The 22,443-nt window shown below is 43.2% G+C and overlaps 1 protein-coding gene across 1 annotated transcript; it reads right to left on the reverse strand.

The window, feature by feature from the left end:
• Positions 1–250: 250 nt before the first annotated feature.
• dcbld2 (discoidin, CUB and LCCL domain containing 2) lies at positions 251–19,407 on the reverse strand. Its single transcript, XM_030080404.1, has 15 exons — positions 19,023–19,407; positions 17,172–17,396; positions 16,363–16,500; positions 12,330–12,381; positions 11,295–11,367; positions 8,898–9,031; positions 8,711–8,751; positions 6,229–6,444; positions 5,914–6,038; positions 5,202–5,349; positions 4,930–5,070; positions 4,315–4,408; positions 4,172–4,221; positions 3,932–4,066; positions 251–1,486 (listed from the first exon to the last, which is right to left on the reverse strand). The coding sequence occupies exons 1-15, from the start codon at positions 19,123–19,125 to the stop codon at positions 1,065–1,067; spliced, it is 2,097 nt and encodes a 698-aa protein (XP_029936264.1). The 5' UTR covers positions 19,126–19,407; the 3' UTR covers positions 251–1,064.
• Between the last annotated feature and the right edge of the window lie 3,036 nt (positions 19,408–22,443).

The raw sequence follows: 22,443 nt of genomic DNA on the forward strand, positions 1-22,443 counted from the left end.
CAGAAGGCAACATTTGGTCTTCCATAATAGAAAAAAAAAAGGATATTTTCTATTTTGGGCAGTTCCACTAGATTGACCCTTTGGATTCTGCCTCTTCAAGTCAGTATACCTCGACATCTAAGAATCTGGCAGCGTATTAATCAGATCAAGCAATCACAATGGCATATTAAAATTGTCACCAATAAGTGTGACAAAAAGTAAGGTGTCAATGACAGTGTAACCATTAAAACAGTGCAACCATAATTCTTTGTTTTGTAATCAATGAGGGTAGTGGTGGGCAGATTAGCATCGTCTTTTTTTTTTTTTTTTTTTTTTTTTTAAACACGAGTCGCTCCTTATCAGCAGGATGTCAAACAAAAATAAAATAAATATCAGTAAATCATTCGAGAAGTAATTTTAAACACAGGTTTGCAGTGATAGAATTACTAGAAATACACAAAATTTTAAGTCATATGTCAAAAATAAAAAAAGGCATACCGTACCGCTTGAATGACATTGACACTCATGAGGGAGCCCTCTGTGATGGTTTTATATGGGATTTGGGGTAATTAGGCACCACTGACTGATTCTGCAGTTAGACAACCCTCAGATTTGATGAATATCAGAATTTGGATGGATCCGGTTCAATATGTAACAGATTTAAAAAAAAAAAAAAAAAAAAAAAAAAAAAATGAATAAATGGCAATCACAGTTTCACAAAATACAGAAACTACTACTCACAGAAAGGGGACCAAGTCTTTCTTACCAAATAGTAGTCAGCTCTTTCTTCCCCTCCGTCACTCCATTTCCACGTCTCACATCTGACACATACACATTCATCTTTGTGGTTTCAGTGATAGGACTGTTATGGCACTACACAAGCACATTGTGGCCATGCAGAAACAGGTAGGCGTACAGACATCTCCAGATGAAACTAAAGCTAAGGTAGTGTTCTTTCAAGACTCGCGCCCAGGGTCGAGGGCTCACGAGTGCGCACGACTCCTCGTTTAGCAACCCTCTCTGTCTTTGTCCTTTGGGTTGGGAGGAGTGGATGAGGACCTTGTGCATCCAAACCCTTTGCTCTTTCAGCCCTGTCCTGTTGGCTTCTGAGCGCTACTCTGAGGCACCTGATACGTTAGCTCCTCGGTGGATGTGGCCTGTCCAGTGGCACTCTTGGGTGTATCATAGGCCGACCTCCCCAACTGGCCGTTGTCTGTCCGTGTGAGCAGGGAAGCGGGCCCACTACCCTTGAAACTAGATACAGTTGTTGGCTGGTTCATGGAGGAGCCTCCTGATAGGTGGCAAGCCATGTCAATCACGATGGGCGTGGCGTATTCGGCTCCAGAGGCTGGCAGCGGCTCGGCATACGCGTGGTATATGTCTGGTGAGATGGGGGCGTCGTACAGGTCGGGATCCGTGTATCCTGGGTCAGGTCCCTCCTCCGGTTTAAAGGTTGACCTTGGACCTAGTGTTGTCACCACACCACTCACCAGGGGCTGGGCATATTCTTTAGACAGAAAGAGAAAGGAATGAGTTACAATAATTCACCAACTTGTGCAAGCAATATGATCAACAAGTCACCAGGGGCCGCATTCATAATTTGCATATGCTTAAACTGGCATTGGAAAGATGCATATGACCCTTTCCATGCAAAACCTGGGATTTATAAAGAACCTAAACAAATCTGATGGGAAAATGTGTATATCTCTATGGACACTTTGACCCATGTATTCAAACATTTTGAAAAAAAAAAAAGAAAGAAATTGCAGACTCAGATGGCAAAACAGTGAAATAATGTGAAATGCTGACATTTCGGTTATGTTACAGTAACTTACACTATCTAATCCTTAATAATTTACCTTTCGTGTTTGTTTAAAAGCTGCCTTGTTCACCCAAAAAGCACCTCCTCATTTGCAATGAACTTTCATCACAGGCTCATAGGTTTTCATGTCCCGACAGCAACAAATTAAGGGAGTTAAGCAGTTGAACTAAATGTCACAGGCTTGTAAAAAAGCTTGCAGTGATGGTGTGTAATGACGCGGTATGGCTCAAATTATAGTGCATTATGGATTGGTGACACTGTGCCAGGAGCACAGCCGCCATCTTCATCCACCTCTTCATCACTGGTTGTACCTATGGTCTGACAACCTGAATCCTAAAATACGAGCAAAATTCTTGTCAAGTCTGTTCCCAAGTCTGTTATGCAATTTCTTAGTCAAACAAAATTAATGTGAAATGTTGACTATGTGGTAAGGTTCACATTTAGGATATCCACACCATTCACAGCAGTCTCATCTTCCTCTGATGCGTGTTTCATTCCTGAAGAGACTGAAACAAGCAAGGCTCCCTGCCCTCAGCCTCAACACGTTCTACCAGAGCGGTATTGAGAGTGTCCTGAACGGCTGCATCAATGCTGGTACGGGAATTGCAATTTCACAGATTGCATGACCTCCAGCAGATAGTGAGGGCTGTTGAAAACATCGTCTGGGTTTCTCTCCCTCTAATTCACACCATGTAAGACAAGAGCTGCACACACACAAAGCCTCCAGCAGTGTGATGGAAGCCTCCGAGCATTCCCGCAGGTCTGTCTGCCCCCCGCTGCCATCTTGAAGAAGGTACCATATCATAAGAGGCGGCATTGCCAGGCTGTGCATCAGCTTCTTTTCCAGCATTCTCCTTCAGCCTCACAGACATACATCTTGGCTGAATGCACCAGCCACACCCTAAAGCTTGGTCCAGTCTTTCTGCAAACATGTGCCGTAAAGATGCTACAGCTGACACAAAGCAACCGGCTAAAAGTAAAATAATGTAGACAGCGGCCGGGATGATGCACACATGCCTCCTGCCATGGCCAGCTGGGAAGGAACCAAGCGGAGGACTTCCATCGATTTTTTTTTTTTTTTAAACTTTTCACTTTAAAATTTTCTTCAATTTCACTTAAAAGATAAAATAAATAAGCATTTCCTTAATTTAAAAAAAAAAAAAAAAAAAAACAGCCATTAAACAATCGCACTTGCAAGGCTCTCATTATTGTGCATACTGTTTTCTTACATAAAAATATATACATAAATATATAAGAATATATAAGAATATATAAGAATTTAAGAATTTCCCAGTTTGGGATCAATAAAGTATATCTATCTATCTATCTATAATAGTAAGCTGTTTCATAGAGTTTCTTTTGGTGAAGTAATGTGAGTGGATTAAGTCCCTTCTAATGATTAATCGCACAGTGGGTATGTTGAGGGCTTTCACTGTGGAAAGCCAAAGTGGTGGGAGTGTGCCGCTATTGATGATATTTAATGACGTAAAAAAGTTTTTGCTGTCCCAGTTCAGCACACGGAGCCCCCATGCTGTAAGTTATAGACCTTGGAAAACCACCGGGCGCGGGCTGCAATTCTCGTCTGTATTTGAACCTCCAAATGGAACGGCCTTTGATGATGCAGCAGCAGAGATGGCGCAAGCTTAGCTGGCTGCAGCCGAGGATCTGAGAGGCAGTCTCATGTGAATCTTTGCTGGGATTATGTGATTAGTGAGTCGCGCATGTGTTTTTGGGTATACATTCGGTGTAGACCACTGATTTATCGCCCAGCCCTAACTTTCGCCAAGGAGTTGTTCAATTTAGAAGGAAGGAAAAGAGAGCAGCGTGAGAAGCATGAACGCTGAGGATTTACATATGTGGCTCGCTGTGTCCACAGGAAGCATGAACCAGCTGAACTTATAGACTACCTGACCTTGTTCCCAGGTATTGTCCTCAACATAGAGCAAAAGCCAGCAAGAAGATCCCTGATTATTTGGAAAAAGTCCAAGGAAACAGGGGAGATTTGTCTGGGTTGGCAAAAATGAAATGGGAGCCCCTCACACTGCCCACAGTCTATCAAGATGTCCCAACCCATCAACAGATGTAATGCTTTTTTAGCCACATCAAGTCAGCAGGTGTGGCAGTGTCTACCTGCAGGTTCAGCATGTAGTCCCGGCGCAGTGACTCGCCCTCTTAGCCGGCCCACCTCGCTGCTGCTGTACCGAACCGAGTCCTCCGTCTCCACCACCTTCGATGGCAACAGCAGCTTCATGCTCTTCCACCAATCTACACCCAGGGAGCAGAGAGACACATACGGTGGAATCAGCAAACTGAACACCTGCACCTCTATCACCTCATCCAGGGGAAACGTGCCCTGAACTCCCAACATACCTGTGCGATCCCAGTGCGGGAGGTCATATGTTCCCTCGGAGCTCTTCTTCCTGTGGAGGAAGAATAACAGACATGGTGGGCACAGCTGAAGCCTTGACAAGAGAGTTTAATCCTTTATCTCTGACAATGAGCGGAGAACACACCTGCTCCTCCAGTGCCAGGTGCAGACCACCGTCAGGATGAGAGCAGTCAGGACCATGACCGACACTGGAACCAGCACAGCTGCTAGCGCCACATCTAGGAGAAAACACCACCATGAACACTCATTGTCAACAAGGTGTCTGCGGTACCAGAGGTCACGGCTGAAAGACGATTTCTATCAAAGTTTTAGAGTTTTAAGTGCAGCGAGTATTAGGTAGGAATATGAAAATTGAAAATCCAATCATTACTTTTCTCTGACAGAAAAATATAAACAGGCAGAAGGATTTTCTTGGATTTCTCTCTAAAGTTAAGTATGACAGGTATACCTTTTATAACATCAAAAAGTTAACAATAATGCTTGAATAATTGACAAAAATTAATATATAAAACATAATAAGCCAATCTTGTATAAAATATAAAAAGTCAGATCAAATGTTTATGTTAAAATAAGCCCATATAAATTTAAGGCCTAACATTTGTATAACTGAAACTGAATGACTTTGTATGATTCAAATTCAATTGTAATTGACATTTTATGATTTTAAGGACCCTGAACACCCAACAGAAAAATAAAACACAATGTAAGCATGCATCTTTCTGCTAAAACACTGACTCACCTTTGCTAGTGTGGGGGGGCATAGTGGTGTTCCTGATGTCAGGTGTGTGTGTGGTGCGGCCATATTGAGGTGTGGTGTGTGTGACCACAGGAGGTGGGGGAGGCCGAGGGGGATGCGGGGGTTGGAATGTTCTTGGCCGCGCTGTCAAACATGAGAAAATAAAATCCTTTTTAATATCCTAATGAAGAACAGGTAAGGCAGAGAAGCACATAAAGCGAAGACTCCTAATTGTGAGATATTTGTTTGGCTGCATGTTGATCACATTCGCTCACCTGCGTGAACTTGGCAGCCAAGCAGCTCCAACTTGAGAGCGATTCTCTGGTGCCATCGGATGGGATTTATCCTCACAAACCGGGCTTCGATCGGAGGGATGAAATTATTCCTCACCTCATGCAGGGTGTTGGTGTTGCCTTGGAAAATCTACCATGAAATGAGAACAAACTTGTTTTTTTTTTTTTCATCTGTGCCAAAGCAGCTAGTGAATTCCAGTTTTAGTAATTCAGTAGAAAAAAAAAATGTAAAAAAGAAAAATTTGTGTTCACCAGAGCAATTCCTGTTTCAGACTGAACAAATGCACTACGAGACATAAGCTGATTATTTTTCAGCCAGGCAAGCTAATAAGTACTTTCCTCTACACAATAACAGAATGTAAGAATCCCAGTAGAGAGCAGCAGCTCCAGCCTAACAGCCCAGCCACTAAATCCATATCCATTCATTATTAATGCCCATGTGTCCTGACTTGTCCACCACAGCACTTAACTCAAACCACCGCCATCTGACTGCTCCCATTTACTGTCATAAACATCCTTTAGTCAATACCAGTTACTATGGAAACAATCCAAGTGTCAGTCCCCCCAGTCCTCTAAAGTGACATTTTTGTCCATTTGCACTAATTTGAAAGAAAAAAAAAAAAGAAACACTAAAGTCAATGACGTAATGATGTGTTGTGCAAGCAGGGAATATTGATTTGGTTCCTTAAATTACCTTTTCTTGTGTAGACTCTACCTCCCGGTAAGTATACCAGTCCTGTCCGTCGTTACTGTAGAGGACCCGATACGCTGACACATAGAACTGGTACTCCCTCATGGTAGAACCAGTGGTGGTGATGCCTGGATGGATGGACAGAAAAAGAGGCAATATATTTTTTTACGCTCAAAAACTTCTCAAAAAAATAGTAAAGCTTGAGGGGACACTTTGCAGGTTCATACTGAGGTGTTATCCCAAGGTTAGGGTTTAATCAAGAGTGGCGATTAGTGAAGGAATGTAGAAATACCAGTGGGCGTGTGTGTAGCAGTGTACCTGTGATCTTCTTCTCCCTCTTCAGGTCGACCTGCAGCCATTGCTGCTGGTCGTTCTGAGCTGACGCCCAAGGCAGCCCAGCTTTTTTAAGCCGTGCCCCTGATGGCGCCCACACATTGTGATGACCTATGATGTTGTTCCACTCCCACACAGAGGAAGCGGAGAGCTGAGTGTCTGAAACACCACCGGACTCCAGCCCTAGAGTCCCATAGCAACCTGCAGGAACAGAGACAACACGACCATCATTAAAACAGGAGGCACTGAGTCCCCTTGAGTTATTGTGCTCTATAGGCAGACAGATGCCACTATGATAACAATATATCCTACAGAACTTGCATGGTGGTGATAAGACATTAAAGTATACATGCTTATAACAAGGTGTATGCCAATCTTAACCGTACTGAGAATGTACAAGCTTAACTAGAGGAAGTCCTGTAATGTAATTTTTACACACTGTTACCCGATTTACTAAAACCATTAGCGGGCACTAAAACCCACTAATGGTCTGCGTGCAAAGTCAGCAGTAAGACTTGTCACTGATGCAAGATAATCTTCCTGACCAATCAGGAGTTAAGTCATTGGTTTTGCACACGCTACAAGGTTGTGCACACATAAAAGGCTTTTGTAAATTGTGGTTTGTGTGTATAATTCCAGAGGACCATTCATACAGGATAAAGGATCTCCAATTTCCCTGAAATTACTGCTTTTAGCTGAAATATAAAAGTCACAATCTGCAATTTTGTTATCTGCTTGCCAACAAAAATGCAACACATTATTATGTTGTACAGATGACAGTCCAAACTGGATTGCTATTATCAAATGACACAGTGGTGGATCTCGAAATGTTTAAATCATGAGGTAGCAAAGGGATGGCACAGGGTTTTGGCAGGGTGGCCTGGGAGGAAGCGAGTGGTAGATCGGGCAAACTTCATGTAAATTAGTTTAATTTCCTCCGAATGGAGGTGTAATAATAACAATTACCTACAGCTCCTCTCAAGTAATCTGAGTCTTCAGAGAACCTCTGTGAAAAAAGCTCAGAGCACAATGGGCCTCTTGAACATTTTCTTATTTTTCTCTTATATTTGTTCTTACACAAAGCAAAGGGAGGAAAACAAGAAAATCCTACATGGGATTCATGAAACAATTTTGCTCTTCTCCACCTGACTGTGTTCATCAGCTGTGTTTGATCTGAAATTGGATGTGTGCCAGGCAATTTGCAAACAACATAGGGAAACATAAACCTCATGCAGAGAAGGATCATTCACAAATGCAAATCTATAGAACTAACCAAACACTAACCCAAACCCAATAGCATATCGGTTTGGGAGCGAAACACAATTTCATTTGAAGGGACAGGTGGACGAGAGAGGATGTTTAAAGATCTGTGAAGGTTTTATTGGTTGAAATTTTAATTTACACCCACTAGTGCAGGATGCTGTCACTATGTAAGATCATGTGAGGTCATTTCATGAAGACGTTAAGTACCGTGTCCAAACCACAAACCACCAAGCTACTGCATTTTGACATGTAACTAACAGACAAAAGAGGGAAAAAAAGAAAAAAGGGAAGGGAAATGCTACCTAAGGGCAGCAAAAAGAAAGAAAACTTCTTCTGCAGAGACAGAATCTCAATGAAGTTTCAGTAAGAAAAAAAAAATCTTGTCACCAGTTCAACCCGGGTGACTTTTTATCTATGTGTAATTTATCTTCCTTATACGATTTCCTTAAAGGAAACACTTTCAGTTCATCATTACTGTATTAATATGCACACACAGAGCCACAATTACAAGAGGTGAGGAAAGCAATAGTCTTGATTTACATGTTTACTTGACAACTCGCCATAGAAACGCTGACCAAAGTAACCGATTAACTCCGTTTCTTGAGAGAAATGCAGAAATAGGAATTTACTTAAAAAACACACACAAACTCACACTTATTTCCTGTCTCGCCACTTTCAAATTTCACGAAAACAATTACAGCCAGACGTCTGTACTACTACACCATGTTCACCTTCATCCTTTGGAAATAAAAAAAACAAGCCTCAGGTGCTACCTTTGGGAGACCTGTGGTAAAGGAACAGGACGCAAGCAGCTGCAGACATTTTTGGATGAGGATATGAAGTGACTGCTGATGATGTTTTCCACTGTATAAACTTCGAGATATAGCAAAGCACTTTAGTGTGTACAAAACAAAGATGGCTGTGTGTATCTGTAAGAGCTGATGTGGGTTTACTTAGATTTACCTAGATTAAATCTCGGTATCCACATTACATAATGTACACTGATCCTGTTGCTTTCTGATGGCTATAGAAATTAAATCAACCAATAGACGCCTGTCATTCTTCCTAGACGAGGACAGATAGTGGTGAAAATAAGCCAATGCAGATTCGTTTGGGCAGCACTTCATATTACTTAATATACCATGAAAAAAGTGTGTGTGTTTTTGTGTATCTGCGTGTACCTGTCTTACACCATTGAACTCACCATTGGTCTTGAAGGTGAAGAGGCTGTTTGACAAAGTTCCTCTGAGGAAAGAAGGCGAGGACATGAGGGATTAGAGGCTCAAACATAGAAACAGAGAGGTAAAAAAGGACTACATCAAAATACTGAGATAAAGACTTGATCCACACGCGTGAAGAGACAACAGAGTGAGGAAGGCTAACGTGCTTACCCAGTGGAAGTGACGTTGTTCGCCAGCGTGCCTTCATAGTGAGGGATGCCCTTGCTGCTGACTACACTGATCCTCCCTCCTACCGCGTTGGACACCACACCTGCATGGATGGCTGCCACACACAGAGGAGACGACTGGAGAGGGAAACAGGAGACAAGGAACACCGGTTATGCACTTCTCTATTCTGTTTATACAATTAAACAATGGTGCAGTGGAGGGAAGAGAATATCCAGAGTATAGATTATACCCACCTTTCAGCCTAGCAGCCACTGAAATATATAGGTAGTAAAAGTAAGTATACCCACTCCTCATTCATCTACTCAGCATTAAATCCACCTCATCAACTATCACCACAGCCCTGATACGATTACACAACATATGCAATACGTGGGTTGGTGCATATAAGGACTACCCGCTAAAGAGCTGTGATAGCTGTGACCATGTACGCGCACACACCCACACACACACTACCTCGCAAACACTTCTGTGCATCTGAGTCTGATTGGCATGAACTGCCAATTAGCAACAAGGGCAACTGAGGTTAGGATTGCCTTGCTCAAAAGGTAGAGCATGTCCTGTATGTAAGCGTGTCGATGCAGGTTGCAAATCAGCGGGTGATCCATTCACACCTCTGAATGTCACCCGGGACTGTTGCAGGGTTTAGGAACCTGGACTAAAATGCTGCATTAACCCATTTACACTGAGTTTAAAAAAAAGTCCCAGACAGAAGTGGGATTTTAGGTCAGTGTAAAAGGCGCATCTGAAATAGAGGTGTGCAGACGCTTTATTTAACACAAACTTGGGCCGGTTTCCAGACCAGATGAGTGAGTGTGAGCAGTCAGTGCCATTTTACAGTGTGATCACAGAGGGCAAGCGTTTAGCCTTCATACTGTGGTAGATAAAGGCCGATGAGTCAGCATGATGTCACCTCCCTACAGGGAGAATACTGAGTGGCATTGGTAATGATTCACTGTGGGCTGCATTCCAATCCAAACCCATTGCCCTATCACTGAGAAATGGACAGCTCCACTCCGGCCGCTAGCTCCTTCCCATGAACAGCTGGTTGAGGGAAGTGGGGTTGGTTTTTACTGGAAAAGGCCCACACTGGGATTCACAGCTGACACACACAGCTGAGGATTGCGGCAAGCCTTTGTTGACCCGTGCAGTGACAAGCATACATAGACACACACACACAGACACAGATGCACGCATTCACACGCATGCACGAGCAGTCAAAGCCGCCGCAAGCAATCAACGCTTACCTCCATGACTCTTAAACTTCCCAAAAACACACACCACATCCGAAGGAGCACCATACCAAACCACTAACACAAACACACCGCACCCTGCCTCTAACACAGGAAAACCATACTCTCACACACATGTGCATGCACACACACACACACACACACAGATATATGATGAATGGCATGTGGGAATATATAAACCACTACAAGGGATCACAGTAGGAAAAGCCTGACTGGGAGAATGAAAAAGGATGTAGAAAGTGAGTTGCACGCTCTCGGTGAGACACACTGACCCCGTGGTGATTTCACTAATATGTTCAAACGATGTCATTCCTCCTGAAGTGTTAGGTTCGGGTCTGTTAAGGGTTAAGGTGGTTGTTGTTTTTGCAATTTCACGACACCATGGACAGACACTCATAAAAAAAAGTGACGCGCACACAGTCATGCATGCACAAACACGCCGGCACGCACAAGCAAAGGTTTTCTTCAGCCTCTCACTCACACTCTCTCTAGCGTTCTCTGTCTCACACACGCTCGTTTCAGCGCCGCTCCGCTCGCACCCTCTAGCAGCTGGACTGGATTAGAGGACCATTTTTCGGCCAAACAATTATCTCACCTCCCCCACACCTCCTGACCCTGCCCCTCCTCTGTTCCTATGGGGCACCTCTCCCCCGAAAAACACACCCCTCCACTCCTCCCTGTCCACCCACATAAGCCGCCCTCCTCGCCCCTCCCTCCCTCCATAGACCCCGAGCTCCGAGCATGAGGTCATCAGCCGGGGACTTGGCGCCCATGACCTCATACACAGCGGGGGCACCGTGAGGTCATCAGTCCGAGACTCGCATACCGCCGAGAGGGGCCCTGTTTACACAGAGCTTAATGAGATTGAGCGAGAGAGATGAGAGACCGAGGCTTGTGCTGAGTAAGATGGACAGACAGTCAAGACCCGCAGCACGGTGAAGGAAGAACGGCAACATGACATGAGCACATAAACGCTGACGGACAGATGGTTCCTGTGTGGGGATGATGAGCTAAGAGGAGGAGGAGTCCAAGGCACCATGATTCAGCTGGGAGTGTGATGCTCAAAACAATGACTACCACAAGCAGGCACAAGAACCATGCACACACACACACACACATATATACTCACTTCTCTATAGCCATTGGGTATGGTTCCAGAAATCTCCTCAGCAGATGTCAGACATCCCGCTGGACAATATTTACTGCAAAAAAACAAACAAAACATGGGATACAATAAATACTAGGGTCATACAATTCATTTACAGAATCAATTATAAATTCTGCTGATTGCATCAATCAGTTAAATATTAAGAATTGCAATTTTTGGCAATAATGTCTACTTGTAGTACAAATGTTAAAGTAATTCTGTTCTCTGATTTTTTTTTCACATTTAAGAATTAAAAAGATGTGTTAATTTAATGGATATAATATTTTGGCTAAATTATGAAAGTGATTTACTAAATGTATTACTAAATTACCAAATGAGAGAAATCATTTTTACATTTAATCATCAGCTAGTGAATTGTGTATTCAATTGAATCCCTTTAAAAAAAAAAACTGTACAAGGAATTTTGAATGTTTGGCCCTTTTACTACAATTCACCCACATTTTACACTAAGCAAACTTAAGATTTCCCAACATGTTATCAAAATAATAATATCATCAAATTTGAGTTTTTGGTTAAAACCCATTTTCAGATGTTCTGCCTCTGCAGCTAAAAAAAAATCATCATCATTCATAAATCACAAACTGTTAACTGGGTGTATAAAGCAAACATTTCCACAGGGACTATTTTCCTTGGCGGAGAGACGGTTTCACTCCGCCCAATTTCAAGGCATCAAAACACAACAGTGCTGCTGCTTTCAGGAAAATTAATGTGGACGTCTTCATTATGGTGAAGAAACACTGGTGTGAGGAAAGTCTGAATTCTCTGAAAGTTATTATTTATATTAACTTGTTATCCATGTTTTGCTTTGGGAAAAGATTTGCAATAGGAAAAGATTAGCAGAAACGTGAAGTAGCCTATATACATGTTGTAGATCTAACACTATACATGCAAAATCAGCGGTATGGCCCTTTAAAACCACAGATTCTCACCTCATTTAAATATCTGACAGTTCAGCAGCCTGCACAAATCTGCTCACGCACTGCACAAACTATTTACCTGAACTCTGCCTCGGCGAAATCAGTTCCTTTATCCAGGCAGGTGATGAGATCTGCGAAGGCAAACAAAGATCACATAAGCACTGTTGTCTTTGCACCTCTGCTCTCTCTCACTCTCTCTGTGTGTGTTTTCTTTGGCCATTTACCTTTGTGGAATTTTCACAGACAACACCCGTCGATCTTACCAGATTACCATACACAACACTGAATAACAGCGTGTGTTTAGAAAAACTGACCACTGCGGTAAAATGTGTCACCCATTCCATACTAGATTATATTGCAAGGCTGTAATCTTATAAGTGACCTGATAGGAAAGTTATTCCCCCCACACATCAAAGTCTTACCAAAGTAAAAATGTGCGTGGGTGGTGGGAAAAAAAGGGGGGGGCGGGGGGGTTCTTCCTAATGAGACACACCGTAAATGGACAACAGGATGAAGTGGGATGCTGGGAACTGTATGGAAAATCCGTGGCGGGGGTCATTCTTGGTGAGTCCTGACCGCACTATCTGAACGCCCATTCAGCTGGCGAGCCAACCGGTGAGTCAAAATGACAAATACCCCCCCCAACGGCAGCAAGTCACCATGACAATGGGCATTGATTTACTTAGCTGTGCAAACTGTCAACCCACGCTCATCTGCATGCTCAAATACAGGCAAGAAAAAACATGCACGCACACACTTCTGTACCCTGCCAGAGAGAGAGAGGGAGAGAGAGAGAGAGAGAGAGGAATGACAAGCCTCCCATTGAATTCTTTATTTGCCTATCCGTGTGATTGAATCATGCCGAGATGGGCCACTCGGGTAGGATATTGCTTGTACAGACATGTTGCCGCCTTCCACTTTGTCTGACTTCAGTATCGCATTTAACTGTCAGAAGCCCCTGAAAAAAGTCCCGTATGACAGAGTGCTACGATTCAAAATGGCAATCACACCTTTCACATTCACAAAGAGGATTTTAAGAGCTATTGTATGGGAGGAAATCTTTGACACCCATTTATTATTACCATATCTAAAATCTAAACTGGGTGGTTGTGGCTAGTATTGAAATACTTTAATGATTTAACACTGATAACTCAGAAAACCAATTGACTTGAATTTTTTTTTTTTTTTTTTTTGCTGCTTGTCAGACAAAGGATGTGATTTAAATACATTATGTGGGACTGCTCACTTCCCATGAGCTTATTTTTAACAATTTATAAACAAAATAATCAATAATCCACAGTAAAAATAATCATTACTTGCAGCTCTAGTTGTGTTTCTTATGGGAAATGCCAAATGTCTGTCTCTTTGCTCCTTGGTTATCTCTTTTCTTCAGTAATATGACATTTAACCAAAAATAATAATCATACTTTTGTGTCTCAATTTCTCACTCTCTCTTTTCTCAATTCCTAAAACAGAGCCTCCATCATCACTCTCCTCCATCATTGCTCCTATTCTTGCCTGCATATCTTATCCCTCTCCATTCGATGCGGTATGCCTTCCCTTACCACACTGCCCTAAGAGGCCAGTCATATAGACAAACCACAGCTCCAATCAGCATATTTGGAGAGTATGTGTACACACGCAGTTTTCTATGAGTAACATATCATGGGGCTTCAGGGTGCAATCTGACAAAACCCAGACATGGGACATTCACGGGTGAACGGGGACCAAGAAAACTTCATACACACTCTGTGGTTCTGTATCCAGTGCTGCATGTTTTGTTTTACCTGCAACACACACAGTCTGGACGTTATTTCAGTGTATGACCGCTGATAAACACAGGCATGATGACCCTGTGCACCGCTGTTGGAATTCCAGACATTTAGCTGTTCAGGATGTACCATTCACTGCAGAGCACTTCCTTATCTGTTTTGTGTGTTTGTGTGTGTGTGTGTATTTAAGCGCACACTCAACGGTAAGCAAACACCACATCGTAAATGCTCCCCCCTTTCTTCTATTTGGCACTGTAGGACCACAGCCACTAAACTAAAGGCCCGAGCTGGTCCTGCAATCATCTAGTTCATCTTTGCTCCGTCTTTTTAGAAACCACAGATGCTGCTGGGTCACAGTATGATGACAGAAAAGGATGTTTGTCATTTTCTGCTCTTTCATCCACAAATACCACACACGGACAGAACCACTCATATGATGACACATCAGCACGAACACATACAGCACAGATGCTGTTACCGAATACGGTCACAGTGCAGAGACAGAAATGTTGCGTCGATGTGAGGGTCAAATTTTCTACATCCAATTTTGCTGATTTTCATGTTTTGAAGGAACAGTCCACTCAAAATATTTAAAAAAAAAGATATATTTTTCCCACTTAGCCCCATCTAAAGAGTTCCTGTCCGAGATCACTAGCAAAGTGTATCTATCCGCCACAGCTAGAACAAATTAGAGGTGGACAGATACAGTTCGACAGTGTTCTTTGGTATTAAATAGTTCCAAACAAAAGTCCAATGAGTCCTGCGGTTTATGTCAAACATTTGTGATATTGTTTTTGGAAAGGGCTGTTGCTGTGGAGTTTTTCACATGTAAATTAAATTCTTGACAAATGGATACCCATCCAGCCCAACTGTTTTAACTGTACCAGCCCTACTCCTGCCACCCCATTGATGGGGTCACCACAGCCATAGGGCCGGGCCGACTGACGTCATCGACATCATGGATTACAGAAATAGGTTGATTTGCATACCTTATATCAATGAGTCACAATGAAATAAGATGGCTGCGCCTGGTCAAAGCACAGATTTCCCCTGAGAACTAGCTGCTATAAGCTGCTAAAACACCTCATTTTAAGTGTGGGATTACTTTAGACAGACACCTAACAATATATATGTATATCATAATCCATGAATGTCATGTGGCATGTTATGTATTCAGTGGATTTCATTTGAAAGATAATATTTTTGTATTGCTAAAATCTGCAACAAAAAAAAAAGTGTATTTTTCTAAAAGGAAACAAATAGCTGTTTATTGTTGCTCTTTAATAAAACACAAAAGTATTTCTTATCCAATTACTCGATTATTCGACGGGACAACTGGTAGCATACTTACTGACTTAAGTAATCAATAGCTACTGCCTTAATCTGTTCCTTTAATTTCAGTTGAAGGATTATATCCTTCACTATAGACAGGCTCCAAGACAATGGCATTAAGAAACTGCACATGCATATCAGTAACAAAGTTTAGGCTGTATCACTGAAGAGGCCGGCACATTGGGCAGGTAGTTAGTGCATTCATGTTTTATTTTAGCAAACTTTAGATCCAAAAATGTTCAGAAAATGTTGGAAAAATGCAAGACAGAGGGTCAAGTAAACAGAATGAAGAAATGTGAAATGTGCATGTCTGTAGCGCAATCCTGGAGGCTTGGCTGTTAAGTGTAGCCACTCACTGTAGGATTTCTACCATTTCTGTTTCCAAAATGAGCTTTCCTACATCATCGCTGTTGACAAACTCTTAAGGAGTCTGTGGGTTGAGGGTTGAATTCTACTTTTTCACAACCCAGTAGACATACTCAAAAATTCACTGTTGTTTGGCTAAAAACAAGGCTATTTTTCCTCCTACGCTGGAGATGCGAGGTTTTCACGTGACAAAAGCAATATGTCACCACCGAGACTTTTAGACAAACACAGATCACAGCCCGTCCTGTGTACAGTTCTATTCAGGACAACACTATTGGTTCAGTACAGTTAAAACTAAGGAGGTGGTGTGGACTGAAGCAACTATAATGAGACTCACATGAGACTTTGGCTCGAATGATGCCATTCACACACACACACACACACACACACACATACGCAAATGGTCGCCAAGGAAACTCCCACACCCAGGACCCAAACAGAAATATAACCAAGCTCGACCCTGGGATGACTTCAACAAAATATCAATCCAGCCTGCGATGATGTGAACGGCCGTCCCTGAGGGCTCAGAAGTATGATCAGCAGCAAGACGGTCAGCAGATGACGACACACACACGCACACTCTCTCTCTCACACACACACACACACACGCAGAGGCTGCGCTGGGAGCCCTGTGTCTGGTACCTGGGTTCTCCGTGGTGGAGTAGGACAGGTAGAATCCACGGCCGGTATGGTGGGTTCCACTCATGAACTGGACGGTGACCTGGTTCCCAGTGGACTCGACGGGCTCTGTAACCTTCAGACCCAAACCACAGTACTTCACTGCTCCACAGCACAGAGAGGACCGAGAGGCGGGAGAGAAGTTCTGGTCAGTTACATAACCCCATTTAACTTAACATATAGCACATACAGGGATACAGTAAAGCATGTGTTACATAAGAAAATGATGCAGAGGGATGTCTTGTTCGATTGTTACTGCATATCTGTAACTAAATAAGACCCTACATGTCACTGTATGAGCTTGAGATGATCACAATCCCTTTCTGATGAAGGAAGCAAAGAGTATACTTAACCTGAAGGATTTAAACAAAAACTTCACCCCAAAACAAAAATTTGATGTTATCTATTCATCGCTATATCAGCAACTTAGTCCTTTCCATTCTCTCAGTCTACTGAAGTTAAAAATATGTCCCTCAAACTTCTCCAAATATCTTGTGCAACATTAACTCAAGCATTTTCTAGCCAAACAACAGTGCTGTGGGCCCCAAACTCCACCATCTAACTCATGATCTTAAAGTGTTTTCACTGACTGACAGTGCTCTACTTGTTGTTGTAGGGTGTATGCACGACCAGAAGACTGTCAGTGAATTACAATACCTGAAATAAAAAAATTAATTAATGACTAAGTATCAATTTTGCATTGAGCCATTTCTTTCACTTGTATTCTCCTGATCAGTTCACGTCCTGTCCGCAGCTGAAGCTGTCTCTCTCACCGATCTCGCTCCGCTGGGGTCCGATGCCGTTGTAGAGGCGGAGGTAGTTGACCTGGCAGTTGCTGTCCTCTATGTCCAGCTCGGCGAAGCGGAAGAGGACCCTGCTGCCCTGAGGCACGCTGATCTCCCACTCACACACTGTGTGGTTGGGGTACGTGCCCGGGTAACCCAGAGAGGACAGAGTCCCACTGCTGGGGCCGAGCACACTGGGGCCACAGCCATCACCTGGAGGACAGCACAAACACACACACACAAACACACAGGTGAGTGGAAGGCCTGTTGTGGAAAGGATGACTTTACAGTAACAAAGGAGATGCAAGTGTGGATTGATCGCATGTGTGTGTGCATGGAGTGAGGATTCATATACACATCACTTTTGGCACTACAAACTATGCTGATTGGTTAAGCCTAGAGTGAGGATTTCATTGGCTTTTAGATAATTTACCTATTTATCTTTTTTATTTTAAGTTAGGACTTACTAAACAAATCCAATCCTAATGTCTTGTTTGTAATTTAACCATGTGAATTATACTGTTTACACACTGTCTTAAATCCAAATGTCACTGAAAGTGTACTTGTGTGACTTGTGTTTGTGGTAAACTGTATAAAAACAGAGACACTGTCTGCCAGCACTCTGGACCCAGCCACAGAGATAACACTGAACAGTCATGCTTCACGGTGCTAAGTGGATCCTTGGTCTGCCTGGTGTTACATAACAGCCTCTCCATGGACATTATCCAGATGAACTGGACAAAAACAAAGCTGCTTCCCTCTGCCTGACTCACAAATGTTGCTGAACAACTCCATGGCATTCAGCAGGAGTCCAGATCACCTTTCTAAAATCACCCCGGTGCTCTGTAACAACCCTTAAAAGTACAGTTTCTGATGAAAAAAAAAAAAAAAAAATCAATGGGGAGCAAAGACTAGAGTTACAGACTAGAGACTGATCCTACCTCCTATCTCAAGATCACCTTTAAAAACTGGTTGGCTTGATTTACGTGAAAATGTTACATGGATTACCTTTAACAGGCTAAAAAAATACTTTAAAAACTGAAGCTTGAAATCAGGATACACTGTGTCCACGTGTTTACAGTCATGCCCCCCCACCACCACCCCCACCTCACAGCAACCCCCACCCCTAATTGTGGCTGACAACCTGAGCGTGTCTAACGTTATTAAAACTTCAAACCTATTAACCTTTGGGAACAATATGGCGTAAAGAAAACAATCACCAATCAAATTTATCAACCGGATCTAGAATACAGGCATACTTTCAAGATAATTTCGCCTGTTGTAAAAAAAAAAACTGGAACAAGCAACAGGGCCACGAGCCCCAAAACGTGTTCCTGTTGTCTGATGTGTAGGGGACGTTTGGCCAAACTCCATTTAAAAGTCTGGCATCTTAATGTTGACTCGCTTGTGGGTAAGCAACAATAACTCGTACAACATAAAATCAGAGGTTTGTGATATCATTAGGAGCCAGTGGTCAATTCGGCCAACATGTGATCCACAAAGCAGCCGACATTTCAGCAGAATTTTAACTTGCAGAACCGGTTCGCCTGCTTCTACCACAACCTTCTCCCACCAAAATCCACCGTGTTGGGCGGCAGCGATCAGTGTTAACCAGCTGTAAAAAACCAAAAAAAAAAAAAAAAGATGAACGGCTCGTATCGTGGCTACACGGCCATGTACGGTAGGTTTGTTTAACTTTGGTGCACAATAACAATGCACCGTGCGTAATCCCAAAACGCAGGAATGTATCCACACTTTGGGAGCACTGTGGCCGACCGTCACCGCTGTAAACAAGGCTCCAGTTGTGGGGAAGTGTCAGCGCTGCTTAGTGGCACCAACCTTTCTGAGCTCGACTGCTTCCCGTGGTGAGGATGATGAGAATCGACAGGACGAGAACCCCGGCCCCTGTCGGTCCCCTGCCCACCATTACCGCTCTGCCCATAGCAGCCTGCAGTCTGAATGCATAATGCTCGCTTCGGGGCCGGCCGCACCGCTGGAACCTGTACCGAGAAATAAAACAGCCTCGACTCCTCGGGAAAAACAGTAGTCTGTGTACGGGACTTCCTCGGCGTCTCTCTCTCCCTCTCCTCGTTTAACAATCCCGTGGTTTAGCTGCGCTCTCACTATCGAGGCAACTGTAGCTACACACATACACACACGCACTCACACACTCGCACACATACACATCCAATCTGTGGAACGACTTCCTCCACTTCCGCTCCTCCTCCCACTCCTGCAACTGGAATCCCCGAGTCCCCCAAGTGGTCTGATAGAAATGATCCAGGATTACCAAGTGTTCACACAGCAAGCCTCTCCATGCTGTTTCTTAAAGCTGGGCGTCCCAAACTCTATCTTGGAAAATACTACACTATAGAGTCGATGGCTCCGACTGCAAGCTGATTGCATTTGATGAAGGTTTTTATCCCAGAAACCCTCCTCTGGAAAGATTTGCATAGTTGGGAGAGGGAATAACGCGATCAAAACGCATGGTGCCAACTTCTAGTGAATGAAAAAACAGCGAAATCAGCCTCATGTTGAATGTGAAGAACAATCACCCACACTGGAGCCATTGCAAGGGCCCCCATGGGTCCTTGGGCCTCAGTTTGGGAACCACATGCAGTATCCTATGAGGAACAGAAAGGGCTAGAAAGTAGGCCAAGTAAATACCAGGGGAGGCATCTACCTGCCCCACATTAGTCTTTTATACCAGGGGTTCATTATCTTTCTTTCCTTTTCTCTTTCTTTCTTGTTTATGTATGTATTTATGTTAAGTTCTGGACCCCCGTGTTGTTTTTCAATAAGCTGTAGATCCCCCATTAGATTAAAGATTAAAACATGATGTTAAACTAATCACTCATTTTCTACTTAATTAATTTATACTGAAATTTGACTGCTCCACATCTAAGTGTGGGCCACCTGGAGGCCCGTCATGGACCCCACCAATGCCTACACTAGTATTTCTCCAATAAGCCTCTGTCTTTACACTCCAATGTATAACCTCATCAGAAGGATTGGCCTCTGTCTGTCTTTTCCCTCTAGAGCAAGATAATCCACAAGCACAGGATCATCATGAAGATTAGTTAGTTACTGCCGCTTCAAAATAACACTGTACACCAGGATTTTAATAATGGGTCTCAAAACAGCCAGCAGTACATTAGTGTGAAGAGACTTAATGAATATCACCCGCTTGTTATTGTTCAAAAATACACCATTTGCCTTGGCAAAGAGTGAGGAACAAGATGGCTTGGATGTGATGCAACTGACAGAGTAACCAATAGTAACCTGTGGCAACAAACAGTGTTTAGCCTTTAGCCTGTGAGTAATGTGTCTGATGATTCAGGTTTATACTGGATGGATGGGTTGTGTGTGTGTGTGTGTGTGTGTGTGTGTGTGTGTGTGTGTGTGTGTGTGTGTAGCAGAGTGCAGGCAGATGTTGTCCACAAGGATATGTATTGAGGAGCAGCCAGATAGACACTCATATTGGATTGTCCACTTTCCCATGCTTGCTAATAAATCCTGCTCCCTTCTTTATCTTTCTGTATCTACATTTTTCTGAAATACTTGGACAAAGGGAATTCCAACATCTTCACAACGGCAGGCTTATCCACAAGTTCCCAAAAGTGCTTATAGATAACATCATATGGTCAGCTAATAAGATCGATCTGACATGTTCCATATTCAATTCAATTTATTCAATTCAAGTCAATTTATAGGCTGATCCCTGTAAACTTTGCAGGATTTTTCCAGTGCAAGCACTCTATCATTTTGTGAAAGTTTAAAAGCCCCACTTGAAATAAAAGTGTCATATCAAAAACCTAATAATTTCAGAATCAGTGCACAGGTGCTGTATTCTTGTTTTTACTGACCTGCAGTATTAAGGAGTTACTGTATGCATTTCTCAACAATCAATTATGCTAACAGGGAAGTTATCAGAACATTTTTCTCTGTCCTCAAAAGGACTGTGTTATTCTGTTACAGTGAGGCCCCCTGCTGGAAAGCTGGATATTTTGTGAGCAAGGTAGCCAGTAGTGCTGAGACAAGAGTGTGCCACCCAGTGGACGCAAAGAGCAACGACAAGTGGGCAACAGCTGGCCAGTTTTTTTTTTTTTTTTCCTGCAGTGAACTTTCTCTTTGGCAGCACATGACTCAAGGACAGCTGTAATATCACTCTGAAACCGTCTCTCAGTGTCTCACATCATGAGTTATGCAAAGTATTCACATATAAGGGCCGGCATGGCTCAGGAGGTAGCGCAGTCATCTGGTGATTGGAGGGTTGCTGGTTCGGTCCCCCGGCTCCTCCAGAGTGCGTGTTGAAGTGCCTTTGATCAAGACACTGAACCCATAACTGCTCCTGATGGGGAGCATGGCACCTTGCATGGTAGCCTCTGCCATCAGTGTGAATGTGAGGCAGACATTGTAAAGATCTTTGAGTGGTTGGTAGGCAAGGCAAAGCTAGAAAAGCACTATGGAAATGCAGTTCATTTACCAAATTCCGCACATGCTGCATTTTCAGTCCACTACAGCTTCGTCACAGTTATGCATGCCCTGTGTTTACAATAACCAGCTACAGTTTGCTTGACTCTGGCCTAAGCATGCCCTTTCTTGCCACAGTTGCACAATATAAGATTCTGTATGCTGGTGGGAGTTTTTCTTCTTTATATGGTTAGAAGGTTGTGTGAGGATTTGATGGTGGCATAGCTGAGTGTCAGTGGGTCTCCCCTCTTATTTCCTCCGTCAGTCAAATTGACGAGTGTTTGGCGCGGCACTTTGGGCAAATTGAGGAAGAGAGAGAAAGAGCTTAGTCATCACATGCCTGGCCTTTTTCCCGCCCCTGCTGCTCCATGTCTAGACAAGAACCAACACAGGAACCAATACAGGATCAAATAGGCAGAACTAAGCTTCCCTTAAGGCTCGTACTTCAAACGGACAACCATGAAGTAAGCCAGTTTACACCTCCAGTGCCTTCTCTCAGTCATGTTGCAGAGAGGGTATCTTTCATCAGCACACACTCCCAGGTCTGAGTCTGAACCCTTTGATGATGTCTCTGTGGAGGTGAGCTGCTCTTTGATTGTATTCCGACCATCTAGTCGCCCGGCCAAAGTTAGTGTCAGTGACTGGATTACAAAACACAGCAGAATACAAACAGTGCTGCGAGTATTAGTCATGCCGCAGCAGATATAAATAACACACATCAGTGGCTCAAGGATAGATTATAGGGTTGAGACATGGCTGATGTTCAAGTCCCCACTGTACATGGAAA

The sequence above is a fragment of the Myripristis murdjan genome, chromosome 21 (genome assembly GCF_902150065.1).
Source record: "Myripristis murdjan chromosome 21, fMyrMur1.1, whole genome shotgun sequence".
Classification (NCBI taxonomy): Eukaryota; Metazoa; Chordata; class Actinopteri; order Holocentriformes; family Holocentridae; genus Myripristis; species Myripristis murdjan.